Genomic DNA, 18887 nt, shown 5'->3' on the forward strand with positions numbered 1-18887 from the left:
GCCCGGCACCGGAGCCCGGGTGCCTGGGAAGCTGTCAGCAGGCGCCCGGAGGCCGCGGCTCTGTGGGCTTAAGGCCTGACGCCCCTGCAGGTGACAACAGCCACCTGCCTCTCCTGGGAAAACCTCGCTTCCTTTGCCCCCTTCCCACGTGGGGGATGGAGAAAGGAAACGAACTCTCCCAGGCAAAGAAGAGAGCACAGGGAATTTAATTCCAGGGCCTGAGTTTGAGCGACAGGCCACAGTCTTCTTCATGAGCTCATGCGCAGCCCCAACTTTTCCATTAAAAAAAAAAAAGAACAAACGAACGAAAATGTTTCTTTTATACTCCAAACCTGTGTCCTCCCTCTTGAGGCCACCGCCCCTCACGCCGTGCGCTCCCCACAGACAGATCCACACTCGTCCCTCTGCTTCCACCAAAGAGTCACCTGGAGCATCCCGGACACCCCCACGAGCTCGGTTCAGGGGAAGGACAGCGGACACAAGTCCTCCTCTGACTGCTGCCACCTGTCAGTGTCCCACACACCACACCCTGCACAAACCCCGCCCGGTTCCGGCTGGCGACACGGGCTCGGCTGTGGCTGGCGGGTAAGCGTCAGGGACCTGCCCGAAGTCCAGAGCAGAGTGAAAACCGCACAGAGCCCCCTGGGTCTGGGGCCGGGGCTGAGCCGGCGTCCTCACCGCCTGGCAGTGTATGGCCGGCGTTTGCCACTAGTCGGGGGAGAGGCACATGTGTGCGAAAGGTCGTCACACAGAGTTGCCCTTGGCATTGAGCCCGTGGCTCCAGGCCCCCTGAGTTTAGAGGGACGAGCACCACGAGGCTGAGGCAAAACCCACGGGCGCTGATGCCAGGGTATGGACAGAGAGCAGAATGAGGTTTCCTGTCCCGGACCCACACGCCTGGGGCCATGCCAAGGCTGCGTGGCGGGGCTGGGCCTCACGACGCTGCCCACAGAGCGGGAAGCCAGACTGCTGGCCCCGTGCCGTGGGGACAGCCACCCATGGACCCCTCCTCCATACAAGGCCACCACCCAAGCCACCACCAGCCGCCAGAGTAGCCGGAGCAGAGCAGTCAAGATCCGCACCCAAGCCTGGTGGCACGCCCGCCACCCCAGCATGGAGAGCGTGACTGAACTCCGGGAGCCCCCGAGACGTGGGGACCCATTCTGCATTCTCGCCTGCCACACGAGGGTCATCGAACCCACCTTCGCTCCCTGTGGCCCAGACGAGCCGGGGTATGTGCCAGCACCAACATGCGAGCGACCTTGTGCGACCTACAAAGACACCACCTGGGGGGCGCCTACCGCTTAGGGGGCGCCTATCGTGGCCACCTCGCTTGCATATCCTACCCATCCTTTGTGACAGGCACACCCACCGTTCCCCCAGACGAGGGGACTGAGGCTCGGAGAGGGAGTCGCACGGCTCACAAGCGGGGGTCCTGCCACTTGAACCCAGTCTTTTCCTCACGCACCACAGGCCAGGAGGGTGACCCTGTTGTTCCCAGAGAGCACAGGGTTCCCTGCAAGAGGTCACAGCTCGTCTTCAAATAACCGCAGAGGGGACACCTACTGTGTCCTCAGACAGCAGTCTGAGTCACCCAAGGCAGTTCTTTCTCTCTGAAGAGAATCGTCTTAGGAAAAATGACACCCCACCCACCCAAGCCTTCGCGTGTGGACCACAGCGAACGCTCTGCAGAGACGTGCGGAGTCTGCCTCGCACACGGGCGGAAAGGTGGACCGGGTCGGTGTGTTCCAGCCTCCAGTACGTGTGCGACGTAAGCTTTCGAAATGGGCTCCAGAAGGGAGGGCGAGGAGGGTGAAAGGAAGCACAGGGCCCTCGGGTGCTCCCTCGAGAGGCGGGGAAGAGGGTCCCCCTCCCCGCCAGCCAGGAGCTACTGGCGGGGCGCCCCAGCTAGAGTCACCCCGTTTCTTCCAGAGCTAGAGCAGCATCTTAGCCGAACCCAACGCGAGGCTCAGCGTCACTGTGGAACTCACACTCCCCGGACAGCAGCATTCTGCGGTGCCCGCCTCAGCTCCCTCCGTGGAAGTCAAGTCCCTCCAATTCTTTCAAAATTTTACGGGAGAAGAAAGGAATGCCTCCATGACTACCTGCCATATCCACCACTGAGATGACCACGTGGACACGCAGTGTCACACGGAGCAGCAACTGTTTAGATTCTTTAAAATTCCTACACCCGAATGACGCACCCCACAAGAGAACGGCCTTACTCACGCCCATCACGCCCAGTTTCCATGTAACTCAGCCAGGCGCTCGTCAACCCACAATTGTGGACCCTGAACCCCGAGCGCCTCCATGTTGCATTAATTGGCAATATGGCCTCCGAAGAAAGGTCCAGTTGGCATTAAAACGCCAAACCCCATCATAAGGTCTATTTCCGACTTTGCAGAGAGCAAGAACAGACGGCGAGACATCGTCTAATCAGGTGTCAGGTGCACTGTGCCTTCTGTGTTAATTCCACAGTCTCAGTGACACTATGCACCTCACTGAAAATCCTGAATGAAGTGTGGATGGAGGTCAACAGCCACAGGTCATCCATTTGTAAAAGGCCGACTTCTACGGGGCCGTCACCGCCTCCCACCTGGGAGCAGTCGCAGAAATGCTGTGACCTTCTGCAGCTCAGGGTTGGACGCCCCTCAGCTAAGCACACAGAAACAGCACCTTGACTGACAGGCCCTTGAACCAATCAGGACACAGGAAACGGGACTGCTCTCAGGGGAAGCCCAGGACGAGGCCTTCTTTTAAGGCGGCCTCAGGCTTCCCTTCCCCAGCAACCAATGACCACGGTGGCAGTTCCTTAGATAGTTCCAGAACATTTGGCCTCACCCTACCAGACGAAGACAAGAAGGCTCCTGTCCATACTTACTGGGGGCTGAAACTCCAGGCACTCTTCCTCAAAGTCAGGGTCTACCTGATGAAAAAGAATCGTTAGGAAATTAAAACATCCACATCGCTTTCTCAAGGACTTGGCCCCGCCTGCAGGAGACGTCAAGGCCTGGGGACATCTTTCAACAGCTACGAACGTGTCCCTTCCCTGTTCACGACACCAGCATGCCACGACACTGACACAAGTCACACAAGTACAACACACAGAGGACAATCGCCCAGTCACCGAGAGATGGCTCTCAAGTACAGACGGAGAGACACAGTGAATCACCAGCAAAACAACAGTTAAAAGCCTGAGATCAATGAAAGACCAGTATCCAGCCATCGATAATCCTGCTTATTTTTAGTTATAAATAACAAGTCTATGGCCTCCGGCAAGAGCTACATTCCCCTCAGAACATAGCAGACGAGTCAGCACTCTTCACAGCCGGTTAGCTGGGTCCCTCAGGCCCCGGGCTCCATTCTAAATTTCAACTGCCTTGATCTTTGGTTCTAAAATATTTCAGAATCATCAATCCATACAGGTGTCAGGCACCCCGGGGTTCGGTACACTGAGATCCAGGCTTCCTGGGCCAGCTGCAGGAGCTGTGCTGACACCCACACGTCACCTAGAAAATCTGCACAGTCTCGCCAGTGGCGCCAGACGACAGGGGTGTCGTTTGCCGTACGACTAGAATCTGTTAGGAATATTCATCGTGCGTCTTACAGCAGATCAGAGGAAAACTCAACATCCATCACACAGTAGGACGGCTCCTTAATTTGATACGAAAATTAGAAGGTAAATTCCTCCTGCCGTCACCACTGAGTCCTGCCTTTCCGCAAACACCGTAACAGACATTTAAGGTAAAGCTAATTTCTTTGGTTTTGGACAGTCCTGCATGTACGAAAGAGAAGACACGTCCATTCCGCTAATGCTCTGAGAACCACAGAGCTTCATAAAGTTGCCTAAGCCTTTGTGTGTCTTAACGCTTCCGGCTTTACATACCACGTGTCACAACAGCCGCGTCTCGGTCACTCTTGTTAGGGGCAGGGTTGGAAGGTAAGACGTGGGAAGAGCAGGATGCGTGAGCAAAACAGAAAGATTATCCTCAACCCAGATTAGCATTTAAAAAAAAATCTACTCTCTCAGCAACTTTCAAATACACGGCACAATGTCGTTACGGACAGTCCCCGTGCGGCCCATACATCCCCAGGACGGCGTGAGCTTCTGACGCTCTCCCCACACCGTGGTCGAAGTCCCTGTGCCGTACTGAGAGGCGTTAACCGCCGTTACCTTTTCTTGTCTCTACGCAGGGAAAGGAGGCAGAGGCAACAGAAAAGCGGAAGGAAAAGCAAGGTGACTGAGCACGACCCTGAGCCTCTGACTGCCCGACGGTGACAGGTACAGGCGGACGGGGGAGTGCGTCCGCCTCGAACGGGGAAAGCTCCGGGCCGCCACTTACCTCTGCTGCTAAGTAATGCCCTGTGGCAAGATGCTTGAAGCGGAAGAGGCTGTTCCAATACCCCGCTCCTCCCCGACATGGGTCGTGTTGGACGACCTGGAAGAGAGGGGACGGTCAACAGGAGGAAGTGTGGCCGCAGCAGGACAGCAGCGCACCTGAGACATCACCCAGAGCTCGGCGCTCAGGAGGGATGTTCACGAGCTGAAAAAACACATCAATCTCTTCCACAAACCTATGGCGAGTACCGTATGTAACGTCAAAACTTCGACATAGGGAAGCTGTTTCTCCAAAGAGTCTCCCCGTTGATGTAAGATGGTAGTAAAAAAAAAAATGCCATGGTTTTCGGACTATTAGCCTTAATCATAATGAAGAAGATTCTGAAATTCATCCACAAAAGGCACGTCAAATAAAAAGAAATTTCACGGAAAACCGTCGAAGTATTCTACGCCTGGAAGTCACGGGCCGATACACACACAGGCCCGTGCTCTGCAGCTGAAGCTCCCAGAGCCTGGGCCAGCGCACCATACAATAAACGTAGCTCCGGCTTCTGGCCACGATGGATTAACTGGCACCAGTGGCTGGTGCCATCAACAGTTGGTCACCGCACCAAAACAACGAACTTGTCACAGACAACTAGGAAACTGGACAAGTACGTGAAATGACTAGGACGCCGAACGGCGGGAGGTGCCCAGTGCTGGCCTCTGGGCAACCGGAAACGAGGCGGCCCCGTGACTGTTCCGACTTTCTCCTGAAGGTCCTCTCGGGATGGTGGCATTGGGAAGGAGAACCCACGCGCGGACACTGGTCCCACTGAGTTCAGGAGATGTATCGGAATTTAGGGAGACTGAAGTGGCTGAAATACGCGGGAGCAGAACACAGAGTGACCCAGACAGAAAGCCCCAGAAATCTATACGGGGGTGTCCTTGAGTCTCTGGCTGGACACCGAGCTGCAGGTGTGTAAGGTGGGACCCCCACGGATAGAACAAGGGGGAGCTGTCACTGCTACGTTCCCCTGGGTGGGACTGGTTCTGGCAAGACAGAGGAGAGAGTCCGTCGCACACCTGGGCGTGCAGTAGAGATGCCAAAAGGGTCACACCTCGGACGCAAGGCTAACCCAGCCCTGAGACAGGCTGCCATGCTACTGACCTAACGAAGCTGGAAAGCAAGCCTCCAGAGGACCAAATGGACCCAAGAGTCACTTCACTGTCCGACAAAACAAAACTCAGTACTCTTTAAAGGCAGGCAACAGGATCCAGACACTCGGCAAGGCAGCAGAGACTGTCAACCTAGAATTCTATATCCAACAAAAACGTCCTTCGCAATGTTCAGTACATAATCATAAAGCGACGGACAGGCGAGAATTGGGAAAATGTGACGCATAAACCAGCTGAGCTGCCAGACAACATAATGATCCAGCACGTCTATGTGGGTTGGAGGGGCCAGGACAAATATTTGAGAAATAATGTCCCAAATTTTCCTAATTTTGAGACATACTCACAGAGTCAAGAAATTCGGTGAACTCAAGGTAGGATACACACACACACAGAGACGCATGCACCATCATAATTAGATCAATGTAAAGCAGAAACAGAAAAATCTTAAAAGCAGCCCTGAAAAAGAAAAGACACTATATAGGAACAAAGGTAGAAAACCACTGAATTCACATCGGAAGCAATGCATACGAGTGACAATGGATGACACCTCGAGCACAGAAAGAAGGAACTGTCTACCTAGAAGTCTATGTCCAACGAAAATATCCTTTGTATATGACGGCCACGTGGAGAAAATGGGGCCTCAACACACCACAGGTGGGAAAATAAACTAACCCAAGTTACCACGTGACCCACAATCCCCTCCCAAGAGGCACTGAAAACATATGTCCTTACAAAAATGTGTAAACAAGTGGTCGTAGCAACACTCTTCAGAAGAGCCCAAAAAGTGGAAACAACCCAAATGGCACTGAATAAAACATAAAACGTAGTCCAGCCATACAATGAAATCTTGCTTGGCAATAAAAAACAATGTAGTGATACATGAGGACACCTAGATGAACTTGGGAAACATCACGCCAGGTGACCGAGTCAGACACAAAGGACCCCTTGGGAAACGTCCAGCGTAGGAAATCTACGTTCATGGAGAGGCGGGCGGCTGCTGGGGAGGGGTGGGGAGCAAGGGTGAGCAGAAACGAGCTGTGACTGCCACAGGTGACTGTGGCGATGGCTCCACAACTCCAGGTACCTACTAAAAACCACTGAAGTGTACGCCTTGAATTGTGTGGTATGTGACCTGTATCTCCGCGAAGCCGTTGTTTTAAAAAAGAAAAACGTGACTTTGCGCGTTGAACATACAGATGATGCACTTTTGAACTGTATACTTGAAACCTATATAATTTTAACCAATGTCACCCCAATAAATTTAAAATTTAAAAGACAAAATATATATACATACACACACACATATATAGATAGTGTGGCATCCCATGGAATAACAATAAGTATATAAATACATACACACATAGATAAAACAGACTGTTTAATCAAGGGCAAAATGAAGACATTCACACGCAAACAGAAAGCTGCGTTCTCAGACAGACCACATGACAGGACGTGGTACGGAAGCTGTTTATACCAAAGGAAAATGACGCCAGATGGAAATGAACCCACAGAAAGGAGTGAAGAGCGGGCAGGATAACTTCATGGTTCACAGACTCCCCTCATTTTTACTTGTTTTTTAAATATAAACAACTGTTCAAACGGGGCAAAATGAGTAAAAAGGCACCGTGGAGTTTATAGCTTATGTAGCAGTAAAGTCGTGGTGCTCACCAGGGACCGGAGGGGACAGGACGGAGCCGCTACAAGGTTCTCACGTCGTGTGTGAAAAGATGGGGTGTCTTTTGGACTGGCAATAAGCTGACAATGTATAACGTAAACCTCAGATCTCTAACTCCTACAAATATAAAACACACGCTGTTGTCTCCCTTCCTTTAAAGGGGCACTTAAGTTTCTAAAACCTTCGAGAAAAAAATTAAAATGGAAAACATTCAATGTTTTCCCAGAATAGCCAGAAAAAAAATTGGCAGGAAACAATCTTTTAGGGAGTAGGAATTAGACAGCTGTTCCTTCTCAGAAGAAAAAAAAAAAAAGATGCTCTGAGTTAAGTGCCTAACGTTTCAGAAGTCCATACCTCAAACACTCTCCACAAAAAGCTGTCATCTTCAATTCACTTCAATCCGTTTCTGACTGACTGAGTCACGGCGCCTGTGGTGACTAAGTCGGTCACAGTGACTTTGGTAGGGTTCTGACATTTGTAACCTTTTTTTGATTTATGATAGCATACTGAGGCAGGGTACGGAATTGTTTGGGAAATGGCATCGACTATGCAAAAGTACCCTATAGAATAAACAGCTCAATGGGAGCGTCTCGTTAAATTCACGAGAGAACACTTCATTCCTACCCTTGTTTTCTCTAGTTTTGATTTCGATTTTTCTCTAGTTCGCATGATTTATTAACTTGAGGAGAGAGAGTCTTTTTTCTTTGGCACCCATACCCAAATCGTACATAAAAAATGGTTCTGAAAGCGATTTTAAGTCTGCAGTGGGTACAGTGGGGCATCGATGATCAAGGCAAGTTCAAGACCAAGTTCTAGCTCAGAAGAGTTCGTGATGAGCGGGAGGGGCAGTGTCTCTACGCAGACGCTAAAAAGCACATGCCATGGAGTGGAGAGGAGGAGGAGGAGGAGAGAAAGAGAGAGGGGGCGGAAATTAAAAACTCTATGCAGACTCCCTTAACATGAAAAACAAATAAACGGCAAATAAGCGCATGAAAAGCCACACTGCGAGCTGCAGCGGACACGCAGGTTGAAACCACGGTGCGCTGTCGCGAGACGCCTGTTCAAAAGGCTAGTGGGAGAAGGAATGACCGCACCAAGAGCTGGCAAGGATGTGGGAGCACGGGGACACTCCGCCCGCCGGGGGGACGGCGGCACCAACTTTGGAAAGGGCCGGCAGCACATGCCCAGCTGTCCCACGCGGAGGCACGCAGCCAAGGGAAATCAGGTGCGCAGAGCACGGAGGCTGTGCCTCGTGCCACCTGCACCCTCCGGCGCCCCGGCTGTGCGTCTTTCCAGCCCATCCCCAACCCGCAGGCCCCTCTGCATGTGCTGGGTAGGCACGTGGTAACATGTTGTGACAGATAAACGAGCAAGGGAGAGAAAAACAGAAGGAACGGATGATTCGGTGGCCCAGAGGCAGCAGTGTCCGGCCTCGGTTGCTGGTTTGCTTCCAGAGTAGATGTTAAGCCCTCCACGGGTGCACCCAGCAACCCCGACACGGTGTCGTGGACTTGCCCCTCTCCGTCATCCCAGGCGGCCAGGTGGGAGTCAGCATCTGCCTCGCCCTTACCTCCACTTCCCACAGGGCTTTGGAGCTGGTGGCCGACGTGGCCGACTGGCGGCCGGTGGTCCTCAGGAAGACGTGCTGCTTCTTCCGGTGCTCGTCGCACGTGAGGAACTTCTCCTGCTCGGCGTGGAACAGCCTCACCACGTCGCCCTGGAAGCCGGCACGCGCGGGAGCGGGGAAGGCGGCGTTAGGGAGGGGGCCGAGCCGCCACGCGACAGGAGGCCCGCGCGCCCGGCCCGTCGGGCCCGCGACTCACCCCCTTCAGTATGTCGTCTTTGTTGTCACTCCACTTCATGAAGAGGACGATTTTCCAGCTCGTGTTGCAGTTGACGGAGTTGACCTGCGAAAGGGATGGGAGGGATTCCTTCGCGTTCCCCTCGAACGGCGGCGTCTTCCGGCCCCCAAGCCCTGGAGGCCGACGCCCCGAAGGTGCGGGCGCTGCGACTTCTACCAGCCGTCCGCGTCGGCCGCAGATCGAGCGCCGTGTGCTGGGCCGACACGGCCACCGCGCCTCCTGACCTTCCCGAATCACGACCGCCTTTTGCTCCGAGTCTCCCGTTCCGCAGCCCGGGAGCAGAGGCGCCGTGAAAACGCGGACACAAAGCGGGGTGAACGACGAGGGCCAGGAAGTGTCCAGGGCACACACTCTAGAGTGTGACTGTCACCAATGGGGACACCGAAACCTGCGTGGCGGTGGGCCACGGACCGACATCCACGAGCGCATGGGAACACAGGGACGACCATCACGCCCACTTCAGAGACAGGAGACCTGACGCGCGGGGACACGGGGTGACCAGCCTGCAGCCACAGGGCTGGGCGTCGGCAGGTTTGGGATCCGAACCCACATCTATCTGATTCCAGAGCTGTGTCCTCAACCATTAGACAGACGTTTATGTCACCATCAGGGTGACGTAAATGTCCTTGCGTCCTGTATCCACCAACTTAGAAGCCAAGTAGACGGATGGCCGATAGCCAGACGCCAGCCTGACCGGCTGCCGACGGCCTGCAGTGTGCCCTTCTCAGGAATTAGCTCTTGTTAGGGGTAATTAGAAAAAGGTGCCCCTTTGGCCAGAAAAACTTGGTAAGAGGGGCCCCTCTCCGGCTTAGCAAGTTGGACAACAAGCCCCAGGGACACAAGGCTCAGGGAAGTGAGTCCAGGGCGGTGACTGGCCTGCTGCACCGCCTCCTGCGGCGGCCCTGACCCGGCCTCGGCTCCCTCGGGTGCAGAACGGGCGCCCTGCGCACGTCGCAGCAGGAGGCCCTGCCAGCACGCACGCGCCCCGGCCCCGCGGCCTGCCCCCGCGGCCTCCGCCCACCCTTCGGCTGGAGTTGGGCCCCCCTTACCTCATTGCACCCCGGGTTGTCCACCAGCTGATGGCTGCTGGCATGGAGGGGCTGGCCCGCGTTGACGGGGTTCAGAACAACCTTGTCACCTATGACCACCTGGAACAGAAAGCACCAACAGAGCTTTTCAGCAAACAGGTCAGCTGTTCCGGGGGGCAGGGCGGTGGCTGGGCGTCCTCCGCCGAACCTTTCGTAGTACGTGCCGAGCTGTGACACCCAGTGACCCTGCCCGATCCCCGAGAAATGGTGAGGCCAGCACGGGACGCCCCTGCCTGCCCCTTTCCACGTGTTCACAGATGTGGGTCTGTCAGCACCAACTCAGTTGTGGGAGCAGAAGCAGAATACCGGCTGCACGGAGGTCTTACCTTTGAAAGAATAAAGCCACAGTTCTGTGTGCTCAAAGCGACAACACTCACACTGTTCGAGTGCAAGCCACACTAAGAAGCACGCTTTCTACCGCGGCCCAGTCATGCATACCTAAGCAGATGTATGTGTATGTGTCTACGTGTGTGTATACGTGTGTGTGTAATGTGTACACATGTAGACGTCTGTGTTCACCTGAGTCACCCCCAAATCGATACGTATCCCCATTATGTTCAACACAGCTGGATACTTTCTCCTCTATTCTATTCCGCTTTCTAAAATGACAGTCACAAGCCCCTAAATCGACCTCGCGGCCCACGAATGGATCGACACCTGTCATTTAAAGAAACACTACCCTACAAGAATAACTCTATGCAAGCCCATCTCACCTTGTCCACCGAGGCACAGCTCAGCGGCTACGATGAAGGGACAGGAAAGCTAAGGAGTTGCTGAAAATGAAATTCAGAGGCAGACACCCTGTCTTTTATGACGGGGGGAAGTCGGGGGGAAGCCGGGGATGGAAATGCTGGCTCCTGAGGTGTGCAGTTCATCGATTTTCAGTGCGATGCCTTTGGGGCGTGTGTACAATGAAATTTTCTCTAACTCCAAATGAATATGTTAAGTACCTCGAAAATCCAACACTTTTGGTGGAACCTCAGCTTTCCCGGACTGGTTACTCCATTCTCAGAGGGTCAGTGTTTACTGAACACCAGCTGGGGGTGGGGTACAGTCTCGTGCTGGATGCTTCTGATGTACCGTGTATAATACACACACAAACGTATCAACGAACATGTATTTCAACCACCTGAAGCTTGTAAACTTCAATGGCAATACTGAAAAATGGCAAAGTTTAGTTTGAGGTTTTAAGTCTAGTTGAGCATTTTGACAAGATTTTCTGCTGTTTAAGGCATGTCCTCTTTCATGAAAAACAGCGATTTCAGAGTCTTCGCCAGGTCAGAAATACAGCCAACAGCATTTGAACACTATTAAGAATATGCCCACGTGATGACTGACCGATGCAGCCTGCAAGTATCAGAGCCGCTCCAAGTCACAGCGAAAAGGCTTCCTGTAACTTTATGCCCTAATGACCCCTCAGGACGGGGCCAGCTCTGGACCGGCCGCAGCTGCCGACGACGAGCAAAGCTGACCCCACGGTCCTCTCCCCTCCCCTGCCGTGCCCGACCCCGTCCTCCCCGTCACTGGCTTTATCTCCGAATGACAGAGGCTTTTCTGCTCCACCAACGATCCAGGAGGACGGAGTAAAGTTACCAAGGTAACGGGCCGCTCGAGCCATGGTCCCGGAAGCCCGGAGGGAGAAACGTAGATGCTGGATTTAAGTCCCACTCCTCTCCCGATTTCCCTGCTTCCCAAACACTGGTTACCACGGCGACTGCCCGCTTCTCTACGGACAGGATAAGCCTCTGGCTCCGACTCTGAAACCCCGCGACGGGACTGTGACACACACGGCGGCCGCGGCCCGGCCCGGGCCGGACCCCTGGCGCGCGTGGCGCTTACGCTGTCGCCGATGGACCGCAGCTTGTAGAAGGGCTGGATGTAAAACCAGGAGCCCTCGTTGCCGGCCTCGTCCAGCGTCACCCGCATGGCGTTCTTCTCCAGCAGCGCCGGGAGCCTCTTATTCACCGTCAGGTACTTATTGCTCTTCAGATGCAGGAGCTGGAAACGCACCGAGAACAAGGTGAGCGGCAACATGACCCTGCGTCGCTGCCGCTTCGCCCTCCGTCATGGCGGGTACGTGTCGGACGCGCCATGAGTCACGGTGAAATGAGCTCCCGCCCCCGAGCTCGCCGCGAAGCTACAGGGCTGACAAGTGCCCTCGGCAGGGGCGCCTGGGAAAGAGGGAAGAGCAGCGAAGAAGAAATACTTTGTGTCCCCCCAGCACCGCCTTGGAAGGTGGAAGGTGCTCCAGGCAAGGGCACCGCCGGCCAGGAACAGCTCTGCTGCCGCGCGCAGGGGCCGAGGGCCTGCGGTGCCGAGCCCCACACCGACGGGAGCTAGGGAAGGGCCCCGTGCAGCACAAGAAACAGTTCAATTTCACAGCGGGCCCTGCGAGGGGACAGTCGTTTCATTTGGGAGAACACGGATGCTAAGGAATTTCCACCCTGGACTTTAAGCGAAGACGGGAGGGAAGGTGAAAGGCTGCCAACCCTGCGGAGACAGCGAGGCCAGCCTGGGACCCCACTGCCGCCCGCGACGTCCCCCTCTGCGTGTTAACAGATGCAGTTTCTAGAACAGTCCTGGCTGGCCCACAAATCTTCTACCAGGGCTGTTGGGGATAGAGGAGTCACTTGTCTGCCTCGTGAGCCTCTGACGTCCCCGGCCGTGACAGACGAGAAGGCGGGGCCCTCCTGAGGCCTCATCGTGACATCCCTGATGAGTGGCAGGTGAATGGCCCCTGATCCTCCACCCACCTGCCCAGGTGCTGGACTCGGATGGTTTACAAACCCACATTGCCTAGAGGTGGCTCCCCAGATCCGGGCTTGGGAGAAGTAACAGTAAGCACTATTAGCTAACACGAGTTCAGAGCCAATGCTGTGACAGGTGCCCCCAGTCACCCTAGGAAGCAGATACACCGCTACTGTCCCCATTTGCTGGTGAGCACACCGAGGCGTGGCGAGACCTCAGTCGCAAGCCCTGAACCCCATGGGACGCACTTAAGGGCTCGTGTGCTCAGCCCCTGTGCCCTCTCGTCCTGAGTTCCAAGGCCCTGGCCTGGCCCAGTAATAAAGCTGACACTGAACCTGGAGCCCACCTGGGCCTTGTGTCCACTCTCGATTGGACAGAACCGGAAAGGGACAAAATCTTCAAACTTTCTTTTGAAAGCTGCTTTCACTGTGTCAACAGGCCTAAAAGTCTAATAGGAATAACCCTAAACATAAAAGTTTGCTTTTACCAATTCAGGATTCTCTTCTCCCCTGTTCCTGGTTAGCACTGTCCCCTACTTCGAAGGGACAAAAATGGGGAGGAATTCGTTCGGAATCAGTAAAGTTTACACTTGTATTAGCGAGTCAGCAAAATCTTTCAAAAAGGAAAATAATGAAGCCAGACAACCAGACAGGTTAGGTCCTCGAAAGTTGGTGACTACTCTGACCCTCTGTGCCTGGGTCGAAACAATCTGGAACCCGGACAAACCGAGAGGCCATACGGGGCTCCGGACTCGCTCACACACCGTCTCCTGCAAGGACGGACCCTGGCGGGTTTCGTGAGCGAACCACACGGCCCTGTCCCCCGGCTGGCGTTTTACTCCATGTCAAACTGAAAGGCACAAGGGACAAACACATGAACCTCTCCACCCACGAGCCCACACGAGACCCAGCAGCGAACACTCAACCCGAAGCTACAGAATTTCTCCCATCACCTCTGGTGACCGGTTCTTGAACCAAGAGATCTGGGTGACAGAGAAGCCGATTTCCACCAGATACGAAAAGCGAGTTAAACGCGGCGGTGGCGGCAGCCAGGCTCCTTTTCATGTGGGAAGCTTCCCACTTAGATAGGGACGGATCTTAAATTATCAGCTGCGGGGGACAGAAGTGGATCCTCACACCGAGAGAGGACCACCTGGAAAGCCCGAGAGCCACCCACATGGGAAGGAACACTCGACCTTGCGGAAGAGACCCTGTCCCCCAGGGAGTCTCGCCGGAAAGCCGGCCGAACCGGTGTCGAGTGTGTCTTTTCGGTTTTGTGTTCCGGGCTGCTCCAGTGCCAGAGACAAGAGCAGCCTTGACCTACCTGGATCACGTTGCCGTACTGGATGACGGTCCCCAGCAACTTCCTGTTTTCCGTCTCGTTCTGCTTCTTCTCCAAGTCTGCAGCATGCTGTGCGTGGAGAAAGGAGGTTGGTCAGACAGAGGAAACTCCGGGTTCTATTTCCCTGCAGTGACGCGAAGCCAGGGTCACCAGGCCGTGCGACAGCCACAGGAATCAGCAAATACCTGAGTGCCCCCGAGGCCCAGTGCAACGCCCAGAGGACCGAGGATCCGAGCCACTCGTCTGTCGCTTTCTTGGCCTTTCTGGCTTTTTTGAAAAGGCTTGTTTTTTTTTTTCCTTTAAGGAATTCCTGAGCATTTTGGCGTCAGCTTAGCTTACCTCAAAAGCTTGCGTATTTTAAAGAAAATAGGGTAGGGGTGAAAGGGAATTTGCATAATCCTTTTCAGATTTATGAAAGTCCTTTTTTTAAAAGCTTTGAAAAAAAAAGGAAAAAAAAGCTTTGGAGTTCACATGAAACTGAATCGAAAGGCTGGTTTTGGGTGGTGCCTGGTTTTGCAACCTGAAATGTGTTGCTGAGCAGGAGTGAGCCCCAATTTCCTCTTTTGTAAAACGGAGATGAAAACAGTACCTGATCCCTGTGGGAATCACGGGCGCAGGGCCCCGTCGCTGTGGCAATGAGGTATTATCACTGCCGGATGGGAATTATCATTTATTTAATTTTCACAGTACTCCCTTGAATGGAAGATTATCTCAATTTTAAAAAGCAACAGACTCAGATGAAAAAGTTTGGTCAATGCTGCATAGGTGGTGGGATGATGGGGACAGAGGGGGTTTGTTATAATATCTTCTCTCTTTCTGTGTATATTTGAAATTTTGCCGAATAATGTCTTTTTTTAAGTCACACACCTATTAAGTAGCGGAGACCATCCTTAAACTCACATGTAGGTTAACTCCAGATTCACACAGTTGCAAATGAGAATGGGAAGTATTATGATGACCAATGTGGCAGGTTGGGAAAATGATGAAGCTGCATAGCCTACCAGGGCCGCCAACCTGAACAACCATTTTTCTTTTTTAAATTTTAAAACAATTTTTAATTAATTTTTTTATGGTGACACTGGTTAACAAAATCCAATAAGTTTCAGTTGTACACTTGAACAGTGAGGCATATATATATTTGCAGTGTGCTCACCTCCCATAGTTAGATTTCTTCCTGTCACCGCATATTTGACCCCCCTTTACCCCGTTTGCCTCCCCTGCCCTCTACCCTAGTCCACTGTCCATGTCCATGAGTCCTGTTTGTCCTGTTCATTTGCTGCTTCTAGGTTTATATCCCACAGATAAGCGGTATCATGGGATTTTTAACTTTTTCTGTCTGGCTTATTTCGCTCAGCAGGATTATCTCAAGGTCCATCCACGTTGTCGCAAATGGCAGGATTTCATCTCTCCTCGTGACTGAGTCACATTCTATCATATATATGGACCACGGCTTCTTATTCAATCATCTATCACAGGGCACTCTGGTTGCTTCCATGCCCTGGCCACCGTGAATGATGCTGCTGTGAACATCGGTGTGCACATCTCTTTTCGGATATGGGTTTTCGAGCTGAGCGGCCATTCTTCGTCCGTCTCCCCATGCGACTCTGAAAGCACTGGCAGCTTGTGGTCACGAGGCTCGCGGGGTGCTGGCTTCATCCCGGGCCCCGGCTCCCCACTGGAGCAGAAACAGAACAGCAGAGAAGACGCGCAGCTCTGATCCGATGGGCCACAAAAGCCTGATGACCGCTTGTGCTTCGGAACAGCTTCCCGCGTGCTCATCCTTGAGGCGAGATGCTACTAGGTGTGGGTCAGCGGGCCTCCTTCCCAGGTCACGTGTCTGCAGTCGCTCAGGACCCTTCCGGACTTGCTCCCGGCTCCGCCACAGGCTGGCTTTTTCAGCGTGGCCGGGTCGCTGAACCTCAAGCCTCACTCAGTGTTCTCAACCACAAAATGGGGAAGTGCAACCTCTTAGGGCTATTGCAAAGATCAGAGAAAACACATGCCGGACGTACGAGAAGCATTCAGTAAAGTTGAACCATTATTATACGCGAGTCTCTCAAACGAAGAAATGCTCTCAGGACGAAAAGTTAAAAAGCTGGACTAAAGTGGCTGGGTGAAGACACTTTCAGCTCCTTCAAATTCAGCATCTGCTCTACCTCTGCCTGGAATAGAGGTATTGTTAGGAAGGCAGACCATCGGAGAAAATGAGCTCGGGACGCAATCCTAAGCCACAAAGAAGCCACGCGGCAGGAGGCGGAGGGTGCGCTGGAGGAGGCCACCACGAGTCTGCCGCATCCGCCCCTGGCGGGAGGCTCCCGCTCTCTTGTGGAATCACTTACTAGTCTGTGACTCTCAGCTACAAAACAGTGAAGTCCACTGGGCTCAAGACACATCCAGAAGTAACACCAGGGTGGACCTTGGCAATCCCCAGCATCCAGGCACGGTCCCCTCTCCATAAACACCCGCCCTTACCTGCCTCCCATCTCCGCCCGTTTCCAAGCCTGTGCCTCGCCCCGTCCAGAGACCCCTCTCTCCAGCACCCTGCAGTAGTGCTCCAGTCAAGGCCTCGGACTGAAATCCAGCAGAAGAAAGGGCGATACTTTGTAGACAGCCATCTGTTCTGCTGAGCAGTTCTCGGCTAACATAGAAATTCCAGGAAAACCATGTAGAAGGGGGGTAAAAATCAATAGATTCAGCAAAATAAAACAATGTTTTCCAACACACCAGTAAAATTTTTTTCTGTGCTCAAAACATCACACTGAAAGAATTCACTGCAAGGAATCATGAAGTAGCGTTTCTCACACTTAAATGACATCGGGGCCCTTGTTTCGGGGAGAAAAGTCCCGCGGACCTTCCTCTTACTCTGGAGAATTGCCAGTGGCCTGAGTGTAAGTAAAGTTAATCTAAAACATTAAGTTCCTACCTTAGCTTAGACTAAGTATAAAAGTGGCAACTCTGTAACAGTATCTAAAAAAAAGCCAAATTAGTTATGGAGAAGCCATATACTCTGTATAGAAGACTAAGTAAACCTAGCAGCATTTGTCCAAAAACATAGAAGAAGTAAAATTAGAACAGAAAATACAACAAAATTGGAGGAAAAATCTCCACGAATTTCTAATATCAAACACCATATCTGAAACTGTCACAAGGTTCAATAATGACCAAGCCTCCACATAACTTCTGAATGACCGTTCAATGCACTGAGCTTACAAATCATTCTAAGAATTCACTTTTCCCACGAGCTCTCTTTGTTTAAGGAGAAAACTATCCAAATCATCTCACCTTCTATTAGTGCAAACACTATATGTACGTTCATTTGAGTTCACACATCAATCCTTAGATAACTCCCTCCAGAAAAACCAAATTTGGGTTTTTATCCCCAGTTTCATTGAGATATAACTGACATACGGCACTGTCCAATCCGGCCGTTAGACAGAAATGTCCATCCTGATTTTCAGGTTTAACGGGTGAGACTAAAGGTAGACAAAAAGGGAATAAGGTCTGACGTATACCTGGGCCCACCGATCGAAGCTGCGTCCACCCCTGAAAAGGACAGGATGTGGAGTGTGAAGCCCCATAAGCACTGAGAGGCTCACACTCTAAGACCGCCGACCAGTATGATTTCCTCGAAGGTGATCTGGCAGCAGCCGCCAAGACGTTTTCGGTGGGTGTAACTTTGACGTAGCAATCCCATTTCTAGGAGATTCTCCTAAGGAGATAATTGGTCACGTGTACAAGGCCATGATACATGTTTTTCAGAATGGTAAAAACTGTCAGGCTCTTGCACACTGCCCCCCACCACAGGGGCCGGCTGATTAAAGTCACAGGACGTGTATATCTGTCCACTCTTCCCCTTGCACAGTGGCTGGAGGGCTGTTTTTTAATTTCTACGGAGAAAATCGCGCTCTGCGCTGTGGTCGCGACCGCTACTCGTCACAGGTGTCACCGTGCTCCCTAAGCAACATCGAGGCCACCCCCGTCCTAGTCACCTGTTACCGTATTTCGGAAACAGAGAAGCCACTATTAAATTGCTACAGAAAGGTCACTGGAACGATGGGGAAAGGTTATTCACCTAAGGTCGACGAGCTCTAAATCACACGGGATACCGAGGTGAAGCTTCTGAAACCAAGCAATGCCGGACCCAGGCTTCGGAAGGCAGCAGAGACTCACTCTAGCAGAGGGAACAGACGCACGCAGTAACCAGCCACTAGATGGCACTCTCCTTCAGAGCAGCGTTTATATGTCACACATCCTAGTCAAGAGGAAGTCAAGTGGTCTAGACGACGAATTCCTTAAATGGCATTAATTTAAAATAATCTGACCTTTGACTGGGGTCCTGCACAGGAATTGACAAAAATAAAAATGAAAACCCACTGGGGACTGGCCATCTGCCCCCAAGGCAAGCGGCTGCCTGAAATACCACATTTTAATGACGGCATTAAAGCATGTCGATAACTTTCAGACACTAGAGGAAAAAGGTCCAAATGAACAGGAAAATCAGAATCACAGAGATGCAATACCCAAGACCCGAAAGTCGCTCTGGCCATCTACATCAGAATAAGGGACTGCCCGAAAACAAGAATATTTTTTAAATCACAAACTGCGTAAAAAAAAAAAAAGAGAGCTGCCTTTTAATTTTTTTGATCAGGAGTTCGAAGTTCTTGGACACCTTTAGG

At 52.6% G+C, this 18887-nt stretch overlaps 1 protein-coding gene across 9 annotated transcripts in view; it reads right to left on the bottom strand.

Annotated features, from left to right (window-relative positions):
- Positions 1–18887, bottom strand: part of ITPR1 (inositol 1,4,5-trisphosphate receptor type 1) — a 292239-nt gene that overhangs the window by 159647 nt on the left and 113705 nt on the right. For 7 of the 9 annotated variants that reach the window (XM_039837937.1, XM_039837945.1, XM_039837943.1 and 4 more), the window contains 7 exons: positions 14194–14280; positions 11962–12120; positions 10084–10182; positions 8996–9079; positions 8743–8889; positions 4344–4439; positions 2882–2926 (listed from right to left, as the gene is read on the bottom strand). In XM_039837937.1, coding sequence (XP_039693871.1) covers positions 2882–2926; positions 4344–4439; positions 8743–8889; positions 8996–9079; positions 10084–10182; positions 11962–12120; positions 14194–14280 — 717 coding nt within the window. The remainder of the gene's footprint in view (positions 1–2881; positions 2927–4343; positions 4440–8742; positions 8890–8995; positions 9080–10083; positions 10183–11961; positions 12121–14193; positions 14281–18887) is intronic. The other 2 variants (XM_039837946.1, XM_039837940.1) reach the window with 1 other exon arrangement.

Source organism: Pteropus medius, unplaced genomic scaffold (genome assembly GCF_902729225.1).
Source record: "Pteropus medius unplaced genomic scaffold, Ma_sr-lr_union100, whole genome shotgun sequence".
In the NCBI taxonomy this organism is placed as follows: domain Eukaryota; kingdom Metazoa; phylum Chordata; class Mammalia; order Chiroptera; family Pteropodidae; genus Pteropus; species Pteropus medius.